This window comes from Mizuhopecten yessoensis, unplaced genomic scaffold, assembly GCF_002113885.1.
Source record: "Mizuhopecten yessoensis strain PY_sf001 unplaced genomic scaffold, ASM211388v2 scaffold715827, whole genome shotgun sequence".
In the NCBI taxonomy this organism is placed as follows: domain Eukaryota; kingdom Metazoa; phylum Mollusca; class Bivalvia; order Pectinida; family Pectinidae; genus Mizuhopecten; species Mizuhopecten yessoensis.
This window is the reverse complement of record NW_018479811.1, coordinates 17,611-32,933: the sequence shown is the minus strand read 5'-3', so window position 1 is coordinate 32,933 and position 15,323 is coordinate 17,611. Positions and strand designations below refer to the sequence as shown.

Below are 15,323 nucleotides of genomic sequence, written 5' to 3'. Positions count from 1 at the left end.
AAATTGAAAAGGCTCCGCAACTTTCGTTAATAATTCATTTGTTTTTAATTTATACATATATATCATATTCTCAATTCATAAAATAGTAACAAATAACATTTTGTAAGTAACTAATTAAGTGTCGTAAAAATATTCCGATTTTTTTGCGACCTATATCAGGCGCACGCACTTAACGGAAGCCCGCAGTAATCAGGTCAGAGTTATATTTGCAGTCCGGCATGTTGTTGATGTTGATCGTGCAACCGGAGAAGGTTGAATTGGTGAAAAATCCAGGCGTAAAATTGTTTGTTGATCTCACAGACACTTGAGACAGGCAGCTGGTGTTCGGGATCAAAGAAGAAGATACCGATAAGTTCGATAGTGACAATGTTAAGTCGCTCGGAGGTACAAAGACCAACTTCAGTTATAGTCTCATAAGATGAAGCTGCTATTGGCAGTACTTTAGTAGTAACATAGAAGGGCTTTGACACACCAAATGTAAATATTTACACATAATGGATTCCGAATATGTTCTATGTATCTAGACTGTGTCATTGAACTCTGAAATGTGTACGGCGTCATATTTGAAACAAATATCAATCCGCCAAGCCTTTTTTTCTCTGCGTTTACGAAAAATTAAACGCAGTTAGAGTTTAGTAAGCTGAACAAGGGAGAGATGTAAATATACAATATTATAGATTTGTGTATAAAGTAACAAGTATGAATACACTATTCCGTAAAACAAAATAAGCATCACAGTATATGAATATACCACAGGGCTTCGCTTTTGCCTGTCTATTTGGTCCCCCACCTGCCCCTGATACTTTTTTTCCTGGCAAAAGCTGTTCTAACTTTTAACAGGATTCTATTTATGTTGTCAACACAATCACATAAGTGTAGACTTGCATCCAACATTGTTCGTCGCCTATACAGTACCATCCAAGATGAGGAGCATGTGAGCCTGCTTAATCTGACCTAACATCTGCCCTTATATTTACCTTAATTGAGCGAACAACCTTTGTCACTGTTTCCCTGTAAAAAATTCTCACATTGTCCGCACCTTATTACTAATACACGAGAGAAACATGTGTGATGATATTTCCAGATGCTAAAACTATCTGCCCCTCCGTTTTCATTGACGCCGTTTCAACTGTACGTTTTACTAAACGTTCATCCTTAGTTGATGTCGATGTCTCCTCGAAGGTTCCTAGGTACTCTCCTAGTCGTGTGATTGACAGTGTTCCAGCTCCTCCTTGAACAACGCAGAACGATCTAACTGGGTTACTTGTAAGAGCATGTACATGCCACAGTGGAACTCCTCCTAGTGAAGAAAACTTTTTCAACAAATGTCCCCTCTGATCCAAAACAATCAGACATCTCAAACCGAAATCTGACACTAATAAAAAGCCATTCATGTTAATGGTTACCTTTACCGGATATCCGAAATAATTCCCTTTGTTCACAATTGTTCCGGTTTCGTTTGGCGTTTCGCCTTTGAATCGCATCAGACAACTGTTCTTTGAAGGCTTTTTCATCACATTCCCCACAGTCTGAGACGCCATACAGACTATCAGGGTGCCGTCGTTCGGGGATACAGCAACTCCTCGTGGATATAATTTGGTGAAACAGCACAGAACTGTCATCTAAACGAAAGAAAATAAAAAGTGGATTTCAAAATCACAATAAAGATCTGGAAGGAACCAGTGGGATTTTATCTTTGTTCTTACATAATCCTAATTGCTGTCTGCAGTACGAACATGCTACAGTGTCATCATAAATGGAATCAATCTTTTGCAGGTTTTACCCTAGGTATATAAATTTGGTCTCCAAGGCTACTTGATTTAAGTTATACACACTTGGCATTTCAAGGAGAGTGCCTAAGGCAGGTTTGACTTTAATGTATAGGTATGCTGTAGTTACAGAGAGGTGGTGTCTACACAATCGAAAATACCAAGTAGTATATAGTTAAAACAATATAGACACTTGATCGTTATAGAGAAGTAGTGATAACACATCATACACCATCCTAAATGATACGTTAGATTTTAACAATTATTTTACAGCAATATGACTTTGTTCAAATCGAACAGAATATATAGGGTTAACTAAATTTGTAATATATAAATTACTTCTTCCCTAAGACTTCTGAAAAGGAACTCAAAAGTTACTAAATGTACATTGAGATACACACATTCAGGTTATACCCTTCCTGTTTTTTTTAATAAAAAGCTGTACTACAACTGCAATAACTTCCTTGTACTTGCAATAACGCGAGTTCAAGGTTATTGCGATATTATTCATAGTCACGAGTGTCAGTTAAATGGATATGAGGCGAGGTGACCACGAATTCAACTTAGCAAGTACATGTTATTTACGGTAAACAGATCGTTTATTTATATGATGAATGTAGAAATTGAATACATTTTAAAAGCTAAATATCAGATTTGTCTCCTGTCACAATGTCTTCATCAAAACTGACATACAATAATCCAATCTGCTATTTATCAATGATGGACTTTTGTTGAGATGAACATGCGATTATATGAACCTGAGAAAACGATATTAGCCGTGTCGAAGTCACGTAAATATCACTTTTCATGTTCATTTAACACATATTCACGAAAACAAAAGTCCCGGATTCTTGTATAGGATATGAAATTATTATGATTGTATCATTAAACCAGATTTACCGTGAGCTAATCATCAAGAAAAAAATACTGCATTTTGCAAACAGCTTTATATTGTGACGTTACAAAAAGAGTGACGTTATAATGTAAATATGTACCTGATGTTTCTAAAAATAATAAAACAGGAGTAAACATCACAAATAACTGACTTCTGAGGGGTAATAATTAAGCAAATTAGGACGCAGGGGATATGGTACCATGTTATATGTAATACCTTGCCGACTTGTGTATAATGACGACGTCTGTTGGTATGATTCTACATTAGAGATGTCGTCAGAATAAGATTGTGTCAGCTATCTTTATCTATATAGATTAAGAACTGGAATGCACATGTTCTGTGTGATTTGAAATAATAGCAAGGATGTTTCTAAAACATACATGTATGATATTGTGGAAAGATCCAATTCTATTGATATTTTTCATTCCATAATGATGGCTATTTCGTACTGTTTATTTACCTATTTTCATGCATATACAAACTAGTCATATTGCAATAAACATAACAAGTGTTTATTTAAGAAAACTGCCATAATAAAGCAAGTATTTCATGGTTTTGAATTGACGAAAAAGTATCAACGCATACCTGAAGATTTGATGACAGCATGATGATCCTCTTCTGTAGAGGACACGAGACATAGAGGACTCCGGTCGCAGTCACTGCTAAACTATCCACACAACCACGTGTATCAAACTTGTACACTCTCTCGTGTCTATTGTTGTACAAGGAAACCCAGGAACACTGAATGAAGGCCACCCACATGTACCCTCCTTGTGTTGTCACCAACCTTTTAACACGTCCGCACGATCTTTCACATGGACATGACAGTTCCACCCGGGCGTCAACTTTGATTGAAAGCTTTTGAGATGTTCCGTCAGAGCTGTCTTTATCGCATTTAGTTATTTTCCCCCACAGCTTTGTGGCCATGGTTTTGATATTTTCAAAGCTTGATGATGCTTTAATACCAGATTGGTCATATTTTAATGTACTAGATCTGTCTCTATTTGTTCTCCTGTTGATATTGTCTGTGCTCGAGGATTTTTTCATGTCATGAATATCACTTTTGATTACATTTAGTTTATCATTGATATCTCGACCTTCAATTTTGTTTTCCAACTCAATGGAATTATAGATATCGCTATCGCTTACAGATCTTTGAGAGGACAACTTAGGAATTTGAATGTTTAGTAGTCCTGGTTCGGTTGTACTTATGTCCTTCTGAAGCTGTTGTAGTTGGTTCACTTCTTGCTCTAGTTCTCTGAGCTTTTCTAAATACATGTCTTGTTGTCTAGGTTTAGGCGTGTGCCAACTATGATCCTGTTCTTCAGATTCAGTGTCACTATCCTGAATATTTTCTACTGTGATTGTCGGATTCATAGGGTCGAATGTATACAAACTGTTTTCTCGGAAGCAGCCTTTCAAAATCAAACTCGACCTTTTAGATCTTGTCGAGTCCAACTTCATCGCGTTAGGTTTCGACGACTGTGACGGTGTATTCGTGAGATGTGTGATGGATTTCGTAGAATCTACCACTTCCAAACCATCACTTTGGTTTTGTTTTTCTCCCGGCAGTGTTGGTAAATCGACACTGTTTGCGGATTTTACGGCATCAATACCTTTGATACATGTACTAAAATCAGGTGTATAAAGTCTGGGTCTTGTTTCTGAATCCAAATCAAAACATTTCTTGAACAAATCGCCAATAAAATATTTGTCAAGGCTGTCGGACATGTTTGTTTCTAATCCAGAGTAAATTTTATCGTGTATTTCGTCAGTTTCAGAACTGTGGCTTAGGTTTAAAAGGGGACATTCTGAAATGGCACTATCGAAGGAATTTCCAGTGCATACCCAGCTTGCTGTTAAATCATTTGTGTCTTCATCGTCGTTTGGAAAGGTCATTAGGTTCAAGGTCTCTGGAAGCCTGTATGGAATAGAAACACAGAACAATGAATCAGCAACGCTTTAGAAAATCTTCCTCACTTTCGGAGGAATATGTATGCAGGGACTTCATTGAATATCCTGAAATATGATATGGTCACCTTTTGTCAACTGAGTGATAAAACATATGTTAGATCATAATTAAATATCGGAATTTATATATATAATTTGAAAAATGAGACTTGGTATTTTGGTTAGTACATGCGTATGTAGTGCCGTAAGCATACTTTAATTGAGGTGATCATGTTTTTATTATTTGTTTAAGGAAAAAGTGTGCGACATTGTAGGGACGTTTTGCTTCATTGGTAGATTTTTACTTGATCAAAACTAAAATGACAGACGTGCACATCAGCATACTAACAAACACATATTTGAATTTTGGCGATCTGAAGTTTTCTTCATTTTAAGATCAATAAGGGGGTCTGCATGGAAACAAGAGTACTTGTCTTTACTCGACTTAGAGACAGATAGTGAACAACAAACCCTGACTTTTTATGTACTTATTTTGTATCACTTTTCATATATATATAAATAATATAAAAGATATAACCTCTAAGGTAATATAACCTTGTTGAAGTTAAGAGTCAATCGTGATGTCTGATGTTAAGAGAAAGGTTTAATAATCGTTAAATCATGCACAATGTTTCCCCGAAATATAATAAAGTTAAACGAATTGCAGCTTTATATTTACTATAATGCAGAACAATTTTCCTCTTATAATTCATTTTAAGAGTAGTTTGCTTAACTATTGAATAATAAAAAAGCAAACGAGCGTACACTGTAGAAAACAAATGTATTTGCCGGTTGAATTAGTGAACCGTTCATTGAACCTTATCTTTTAACTTTACCGCAATATGATCGATAAGTTGCCGGTGATGCATATCAATATGTATTTGTTTTTCCCCTTTTCGGACAGACATGTATTCCTATCAATTACATTCTTGTCTAAAACACTGTTAAACGCTCAGATCTATTTTGGTACATTTGTTTGAAATTGTTAAAGAAGCCACCCAGTGGACACACTGCGTCCAGAGAACGTCCGGAAAACGTCTTATTCTGGTCACAACGTCCGCGACTTAAAAACAACGTTATGAGGACGTCTTGTTCCAAATGTCTGTGCAACGTTTGAAAATAACTAAGGTTCCTTAATAAGTTTACAGTAATTATGATCAAATCACTTCAAATAAAAAGAAACGATAATACTTTGTAATTTGTATGATCAGTATAACACATAATGATCGTAACGAGATGATTGAGTAAAACTGAGATGTATCCGGGAATTATTTACTTTAATTTAATAAACGTGATATTAACTACTGTATATAACAATATATTTTTAAAAGTGAGAACTTTTTTGAAATATTGCATTAACAAAAACATTATCCCAGTAATGCCTCACAAACATTTCAATAACGATAAAGCTGTCCTTACTGAAGCAGCGATATAACGAAAGCACTTTGGTCATGTCTCCCCTTATTTTGCAAATTGATCCGCTAGAGGGCAGCATCCTATATACAATAAAATACATTCTTTTTTGTTTATTGTTGACATCGATAGCATCCAAGTTGCTTAAAGATATCATAAATAAAAGATAATTTATATATTAATGTCTAAATTGGTGTATAAAGACGGAAAGAAAAGAATAACACAAAGATTTGCGCGGTATTCTGTATTTCCAGTTGTCTGTTTGCCCATTCGATTCAAACTGGACAAACTGACCACTGGTCAATGGGAGTCACCCAAACTGGATAATTGTTAATAGTTATCTTCACAGTCTGAATGCTTGAAGATGTTTAAATATCAACTTCGTTAGGTAGGTAATTGTTGAAGTTTTTTGGTACAGTTTGCATTTTGACACTTTTAATAACTGTTTACAAACAAATCGAGAGAGCGTGTGTTCGACACATATGCATTCTCGTGCTAGTAAATATTCAAGATCAATGATCTGTGCTAATGGTAAGTCCAAAAAAATTAAGTGCACTTTGTCAAAATGCAGACTGAACGAAAAACCTTATACACTTATTAACTTAAGTAGGTGATATTTACAAACGTATTCAAACTGCCAATAAAAAAATTCACCTTTGTTACGCTGTGTTTGTTGCTGTTATTCTATTGCATTACAGGGTTCGTTACAAATGTCTTATATACATATGCTATGCTGATGTGCTGTGACTCATATCAACAAAGCATATGTGTATATATTTAAGATATTTGTAACGATCCCCTGTAATTGCATATAGATTTGATTATAAATGAGACGTGGCGACAACGTATGTACAACAGTAATAAAACGTTGTCAAAATGCTACACACGAGCGTTACAGGAAATCGTCCAGCAAACTTATTGCAACGTTACTGTTACCTGAATGCAACGTTGTGTCCTGACGTAACTGCAACGTTTTCATGACGTTTTGTACTCACTGGACACGTACACGGAAAATCTTAAATGAGTTGATATTAATAAATATATCAGTCTTCAACTACATAAGTCCGGTGTCATCTATTGTTTATAATGAATTTGGGTTGTAGCGTTTGAAGTGGTCTGATTGTTTTAAAATATACTGTTCTATTTATAAACTCATAAAAACTTTATAAACTTGAAAACAACTCAAGCAACTTTCTTAAAAAAACTTACTTCCACATCGTTATGTGATAGAATAATAAACATATAGTTCCGTCTCCTGAACTAATATGTCGCCAGTTGTCCATGAATTTGATAATTTCATTAAATTAAAACGTTTTTTTGTGGAAAATATTATGAGCAAATACATCCGTTATATGTCGTTGTTTTATGGGAATTTCTGTATGTTGCTATGTTTACTAAGTATCACAACAGTATATAAGTGCGGATTTGTTGATTAACTGACCGCTGAAGACATCTTCAAGATTCAGTGGTGATATTTTTTAATAACAATTTTTTTCTCCAAAACTAACACACGACTTTTCAACTGTTATTCATAGCTACTTTCGGCACAGGGTATCACAATGGCATTACAATACAAATATGACTACAGACTCGAGGGGAAGAAAAAGGAACCGTGCATCAATAACGGATGTGAATGGAACGAAGCGCAATGGAAGCTTGTTGGAAAAAACAATTTTCCATATCCTTATATAGTTAAGTACAAACCGTAAAACACGTTTTGAAACACACAAAAAAAATATGCTCATAAGTGAAACCCGTTTATAACGAACACAGCAGAACCTCTGAATTAGTTCTACAGTGAAATGCATTAACATTGTTCTCTAGAGTAAACATGCTTTGATAGCGAACTTCTAGGGACTCATGCAATTAGTCTTCTGCAGCTAAACACATTTATACATGTAGCACACTTTCTAAGGCGTATACAATTTGTTTTGCATAGTGACATACCTCTTTTGGTGTTAAATTAGCAATTAGCCTCGTCTCAGGCAAGGTTTCGAACATGCTATAAGTGTTCTCAAACGAAGTGTGTCTAAATCAACGATTCTTCTTTAACATTTCCAAAAGGTACCACACGTCCTAATCTGTAAAACGTTTATAAAGATGCGCCTCCAACTCCGATTAATCAATGCTTTAACGGGAGTTTAGTGAGAAGAGGGATAAAATACATATTTTACACTTACAGGTGTTGCATATTCAATATTCACTTATTCAAAATAGTGATATGTCTATTCATAAGCATACCTGGGATTTGATTTTCCATTTCGATGTTGTTCTTCAGAAAACCTCTCTGGAGTTGTCAATGGTTTTCTTTGAGGAAGCGGTGGCGGGTCGGTCGAAAGATCATCAGGTAGGTCATTATTGATATCCTGTATACAACCTTGTCTGGGGATAGCCATGTGTGACGTTTTGTGGATGAATACCATTCACAACCATATGTTCGCTACCACCAGTATGTCACTGTAGAATAACTTCTCCTGAAACGTCACTGGGACTAGGACATAATTGTATGCTACCAACATAAATATTACATCAATATATATGCCAACGGAACAAAAGCAGGATTATACTATACTTATCATCTATACACATCCCTTGTCGTGCAAATCCATTATACGATGAAGTCGTGTAAGATGAATAAAGAATCGCTGCCAAATAAGTACAACTCCCGATAACGTGATCACCAGAGTATGTGCATTGTTGAAGTGTTTGTGTACCGGAACAATAACATTGAGTGAGGTTTCTAAGCTAAAACAATGGCTGACTGAAACCTTATCTTTGTCTTAAAAACAACAGAGTTTTCGTTTCCTTATTTAACGGAGGGGTGTTTTCTGAAACGACGCCGTACCATTACTTCCGCATAAATGTACATAGAGAAATCGTTAAATGTACACAAACTGATTCAAATATTATAAATTACACATGTCACAGTATTAAGGAAATTCATGACTAAGGAATATTCATTAAACTTTGATTTCCAGAGGAAAGTATTACTGAATGAAGGAAGTTTGTCTTTCCAAAAATATAACGATTTTCTAAATAAAATCTATATTTTAGAGGTTTCGTTACATAAAAGTATGGTGGTACAAATTGTGCCAGGGTTAAACATCTATTATATTAGAGGCTTGTCTTTCCGACTTTATTTTTGTTTACCTCTCATTTATTATTCCTTGCATTTCACAGTCAAAACATGTCTTGTTTACAGTACAGATACCTCTCTTACAAACTCGTTACTGCGACGGCTGCTATAGAAGTGTTTGTCCATATCCAGGATTAAAGCATGTGTGTCATAGGACAAGTCTGCTAAATACTTTTACATTACACTGTATTGCGTTAGGGCGACGTCTGATAATGGAAGTGATTTCGTAATAGCAATCATCTTGTTCATAATGCGTAAGATATTTGATCTGCACATTATACTGTGCTGTATCAATAACCTCTGTTATGATAAAAACTCGTCTACAAGAAGACACCATTCTTAAAGATGAGAATAATACCAGGTGTTCTGGTAGAGTTTCATCAACCTACCATGTAATGATACTTCCTCTTATCGATAATATATTTACCTTACCGTTATTTAATTATTCATTTAGCATGAGCTGATGAAAATATATCAAGATAATCTTCTGAATACAATAAATTGTTTTCTATGCTTTATTATGCAAAGTCTGTTGATCTCGATCAGCATGTAAAAGGACAATATACAGATGTAGGGTGTGATTCGTGATGACTTATATACAATACTGCAAACGCATATGGTTCCAAGTAACTGAACTAATGTGCACATATCGCGTAGACGTTGCAAATTACGATACAACCAGATATATTTACATTTGCATGGCATTGTCACTATATAGCCTTAGCGTATTAATACAACACTGACCGGAACTACAATGTCCAATATAAATAAACATGACGGCAGCTGAAATATCGCTGCCAGGCATTGTGAGATTTGACAATACCATTGTAAATTTATGTGCAAAATAAATAATTAAATTAAAAAAACTTTTATTACAACGAAAACAAGACCAATGTCTGCAATATCGTACAAAATGCACATCAGTTGAAATCACCAATGCCGGCAATGAAAACAATTTTAACGCTCATGCAATTTATCAGAAATATCGTCTGTTACACTGCACTGATGAACAGGTTTCATTACAAATGTCTGAAATACACATATTCTATAGACCTACTGACACATATATTACAGACCTACTGATATGAGTCACAACACACATAAACATTTCAGACATTTGTAACGAACCTGTGCTCCGTCGCAAGATCACTCACTTCAAACGCTATCAGTTTCACGCGTCTCGCATACACCATTCCTCAGTTTCTGACGACATGTCAAATAAGGAGGATGTTATAGAATTTACCGACTATTGTCAGGTTCCCATACAATCAACAAATACATTCACGCCTGGATTCTTCACAAAATGAGCAAAGAGAAAAGTTCAAATTAACTTCCAAAAATAATAAAAGACATATCATACGCAATTGTATTGATACTGAATTGTGGATTAAAATTGAAGTGTTTGTTAAAATTTCAAAGTACTACTTTGTTTTCCAATCAGCACGCGACAATACGCTGTTTAAACTATTGAACGAAATTGTGTGGACTGTCGATAAGGCGGGCATTTTAAATTTTGAATACAAATTATAAGTTAAAAAAGAACATAAGAGGCAGAGCAAACGTAAATATAAGTATTGAACTGTTTTGTATGGTATTTATGATATATTTGAATGACACAGTCTGTTTGATCAGCTCCAGTTAATATAGGTATATTTTTGAGGACCAAACCTTCATAACGTCTACACAAAAGACATATGATTGTTTAAAGTTATTGAATAGACACAACTGACTGGGCATTTAGGTTTGAACGGTATCCAAGGAAAACAATTTCGATTTATTATTAATGTTATCTGTCTTGAGATATTAACTTAATAGAATCGAAGTAACTTGAATTTTTCTCATTGATTATTGCTTATGGCGGTGGACGTTTGTTCGACTACCCGGGTGCTCTATCGTATTGCAAGGCACGAAAGTCAGTTCTATTTTCATATATTTCAAGACGCGGAGTTATTGTTTAAAATGTTTATTCTATACGTGTTTGTAATCTCGGTTGTTTTGTATGTGTGATACTGTTAGCCATGCATAGACCGTGTCCCAGCCAGACCCGTTCTTCACGCGTTATATCAACTCTGCACGCGCCTTATAAGTTTCACTTCTGGTCCGAAACATTCCAGGAAAATATCAAGACAAAGTTACGCTCATGACTAGTATTAAATGACTGGTGTCCAATGCACAATGCCTATTGACTAGTGTTTATTGACTAATGTCTATATCTTGTGTCTGTTATCTGATGTCTGCTGACTAGTGTCTGTTATCTGATGTCTGCTGACTATAGTGTCTGTTATCTGATGTCTGCTGACTAATGTCTGTTATCTGATGTCTGCTGACTAGTGTCTGTTATCTGATATCTGCTGACTAGTGTCTGTTATCTGATGTCTGCTGACTATAGTGTCTGTTATCTGATGGCTGCTGACTAGTGTCTGTTATCTGATGTCTGCTGCCTATAGTGTCTGTTATCTGATGTCTGCTGCCTATAGTGTCTGTTATCTGATGTCTGCTGACTAGTGTCTGTTATCTGATATCTGCTGACTAGTGCCTGTTATCTGATATCTGCTGACTAGTGCCTGTTATCTGATGTCTGCTGACTCTAGTGTCTGTTATCTGATGTCTGCTGACTAGTGTCTGTTATCTGATGTCTGCTGACTAGTGTCTGTTATCTGATGTCTGCTGACTTTTGTCTGTTGACAAATGACTAATGGTATGTGGGTACTGAGTGGTAGTCTGTGACTTAAATTTCAGACTAAGGTTTCATAACTTGCTTCTGAAGCCTTTTCCGCCGTCATTTGCTTTTAAGTAAGAAATACATGGCAATGAGGTGCTTTACATTACCTTATATTTAGTGTTTATTCACCAATAAGCAAAGATATTAAAAACTGAGTAATGGGAAGCGAAACAAGTGCTTCTGGTGTAGGTAAAAAGAGCAAAACGGGAATCGATATAGGAAAAACATGTTATGCTTAGAACGCTGAGGAAATGATGCAAGGAGGATGAATTAAGTTTGATACCATATGCTTTTGCAGTACTTTATGGAGGTAACATATGGTGTCCCGGTTATAGCGATACACTAGGACTCGCGTTTAAAGGAGAAAGACCGTGACATGCGGTAACTGATGTCCGATATTCATATGTCATTCATATTATTATTATTAGTTCGAGAAAACCAGGTTATTTCGATCCACCATATGTGTTGCCATTAAAGTCAAATGTATCTGTTAGTGGATTGGCTCAGTGAGTCCTTTTTTGAGTACCTTGATCAATGTCCGACCTGTTACCACTAGCAATATCCCTTCGGAATCTATCGCCGCGGCTGTCACGATCTGTGATTCCAATTCCGTCACGGTTGATTTATTAACGGTGGTAGAACCATCGTAATGACTTCGTATTCGTAGAATATTTTTCCTACCAGACTGTACAATGATTAGGTCATTGTTGACGTCATAGCTGAGAGCATGGTTAGCTAGTAATCTCATATTTGATTGATTAAACCTTCCCAACAAGCTTCCCGCGTCGGATAAAAGAAGCACTGTTCTATTGCCATGATCAGATACAGCAATATCCCCATTTGCATTCACAGCGACGCGGAAAGGATATTTAAATAAGTTATCTTGAGTGACCTTTGAACCCTTAACACAATAAACATCTTGCGAACAAATACACCTGGTACTACTGCTCCTTTTGTTGTTTGATTGACCTTCGACCTTTGATCCCGAAGGCTGGGAACGACCAGAGTCTGTATTTCTGGAACATGCCAGGCAATGTTCTCGGATAGAGTAACGTATCAAGCATGCGCTGTGACAACCACAATCCTGTCCCGGTTGATAAGTGAGGTCCGGCACCATACAGGCAATCAGACAGTTGTCCACTGGACTAACAGCTATCCCTCGGACGAAGGCCGGCGTCACCACTAGAGTGTACAACTGTCAACATAAATATTCTGTATGTTATTATGTTGCGTTAATGATTTTATTTAAGCAATGAATGATTTAGCAAATGTTTTTTACTGTTCTATAACACACATTGATATTGATCACAAACTTAATAAATTTCTCAGGATTAGCTATAGACATTTGTGTTATAGGACTAGACCAATATTTGCTAAAATATTCATTATTCATATTTTGACATTGTAGTTATACGTTGTTAAGTTATTTAGAACAGTTCTTTCAACAGCAAATTAATTGTTGACAACAACGAAATTGATGACGTCACAAACGATATTGATGACGTTACAATAGCAGTGGTGTTATAGTCACAGCATTTGCCTTCGCATCGCATTGCAATGACAGGATGCAGAACAAATGTAAATATTTCAAAGTAGATGATGGGGAAACCATATTGTCACTTTAAAATGTCATGTCAAAGGAATATCGTTAACTTGTCACATAAACATATAGATTTATGGTAAAACGTGAACAGAAAAAAATGTATGTCGACTATTCCTTCTATTGTAGGCTTTATTCATGTGATGTTGTATAACCTGAACATTATCTATTTAGTTTTTGTTATCAGAAATGCTTAAATGTGGTGCATGTATTTCAAATCCAAACAAAAGTAAAAACAAAGATAAGTTTAGGGGTTATCCGGTATATATCGAAAAAATGCTGTTAATTCGTTAGTACATGTACCGCTTAGCAGTAAATTTATGATAAGCGCACACATTTTTTCTATTAAATTATGTAAGCCTGAATGTAATATCTGTAATTCCTCTATATTAAAGAATATCAAAATGATACAAATGGATGTTGAAATTTAACATACTAACGATGCTATATTAAGTGTAAGTGTCCGGCGTTTATTAGGAGACACACGTTTAAGAATATTTCGGCTGAATATATCTGTCTATAGGCTATGATTCTAATGTATCAACCAACTCAAAAATTTCACCCTACCTGCAGTGTCCTGGTAAGTACTTTGATACGCCTTGACTTCGGACATGATATATATAGATTGCCGTCTCTAGAGCTGGTAACGTCGTCAATAGGCATTCTCAAATCAACGGAGTCGATAGCGTTGCCATGGTAATCATAAAGTTTGATGACATTACTGTTTTGGAATGTAATCCACATACTGCCGTCTTTGTTTGGTAAGATATTAGATATCAGTTGCCCCGATGGCGTGAATTTTGTCGCAAGAAAGTAAGGAGAAGAATTCTCCTTCTTTTGTCCCTTTCTCGTGACGATTTTATTCAGTAATCCATCTGACCATCTCGTTTTGTTGACGCGCCGAATATCACTTGTAACTATCCGGGATCGTTGATGCATGCAGAAATTTGATAACTGATTATCCTTTAATATATTTTTTGGAACCTTAACAAACGTTTCATCCTCGTCGTCACTGCTATCGTGTGAGGAATAAACAAGTCTGTGATTTGATAGACGACACCCTTTAAGAAATGTTTTGTTTGTGTCATCCACTGGTGACAATTGTTCTACACTTTCCGCTACGGGCGGTTCATCATTTCCATCCATGGACTCTTCTAATGATTGCAATACTTCCAGCAAGTCCTGGTCTGTGTACTGGCATCCGTCACTTGTGCTGCTAAAGGAATCTTCGTTCAGATTTACTAGTACACCTTTGTCAGCTTCCGAAATGTCGTCTGCAACATTGTAATCTTTCTCTGCTTCAAAAAACGTTGTCAATGTCAGAATATCGGGATCATTTAATTTGCATTGTGTTTCGTGGCTCTCATTGAAATCGATAAATAAAGGATCAAACTCACATACACGTTGGGAAAGCAAAGTTTCGTTTGAATCGAAATCTGTTTGACTAGATTTGGTATTTGAGACTAATTCCGGTGTAAGAACATCGTCGTCATCGCCAGATTTAAACCATTGATGAGAATGTGTACAATGCCGGTCTGTCACTGTATTGGATGTATAGTCCGGATCTTCATTTGTCAAACGGAACATGCTGTTCTGACTGAAATATTTGTTGAGATCAAGGGTAGGCTCTGGTTTACCTTCTGAGGGACGATAAGGATTGTAAGAATTTGTACGAGACAAATCGATTTTGCATGTACGTATATCCATTGGAATAATTTCCTTATTACTTGTTTGTATGTTACCTTATATACAAAGTATAAAGTGGAAACCCATCTATGACTCACATATTTAAAAGGACTTCACCTTACATAAGGAAGATTGAAGAATCAATATTTGAT

General features: G+C 35.8%; 1 protein-coding gene across 1 annotated transcript; it reads right to left on the bottom strand.

Moving 5' to 3' along the window:
* Positions 1 to 1,046: 1,046 nt before the first annotated feature.
* LOC110441283 lies at positions 1,047 to 15,179 on the bottom strand. The gene is made up of 5 exons (XM_021484395.1): positions 14,053 to 15,179; positions 12,389 to 13,080; positions 8,269 to 8,409; positions 3,250 to 4,585; positions 1,047 to 1,622 (listed from the first exon to the last, which is right to left on the bottom strand). Exons 1-5 carry the CDS (start codon positions 15,070 to 15,072, stop codon positions 1,047 to 1,049), a joined length of 3,765 nt encoding a protein of 1,254 aa, XP_021340070.1. The 5' UTR covers positions 15,073 to 15,179.
* Between the last annotated feature and the right edge of the window lie 144 nt (positions 15,180 to 15,323).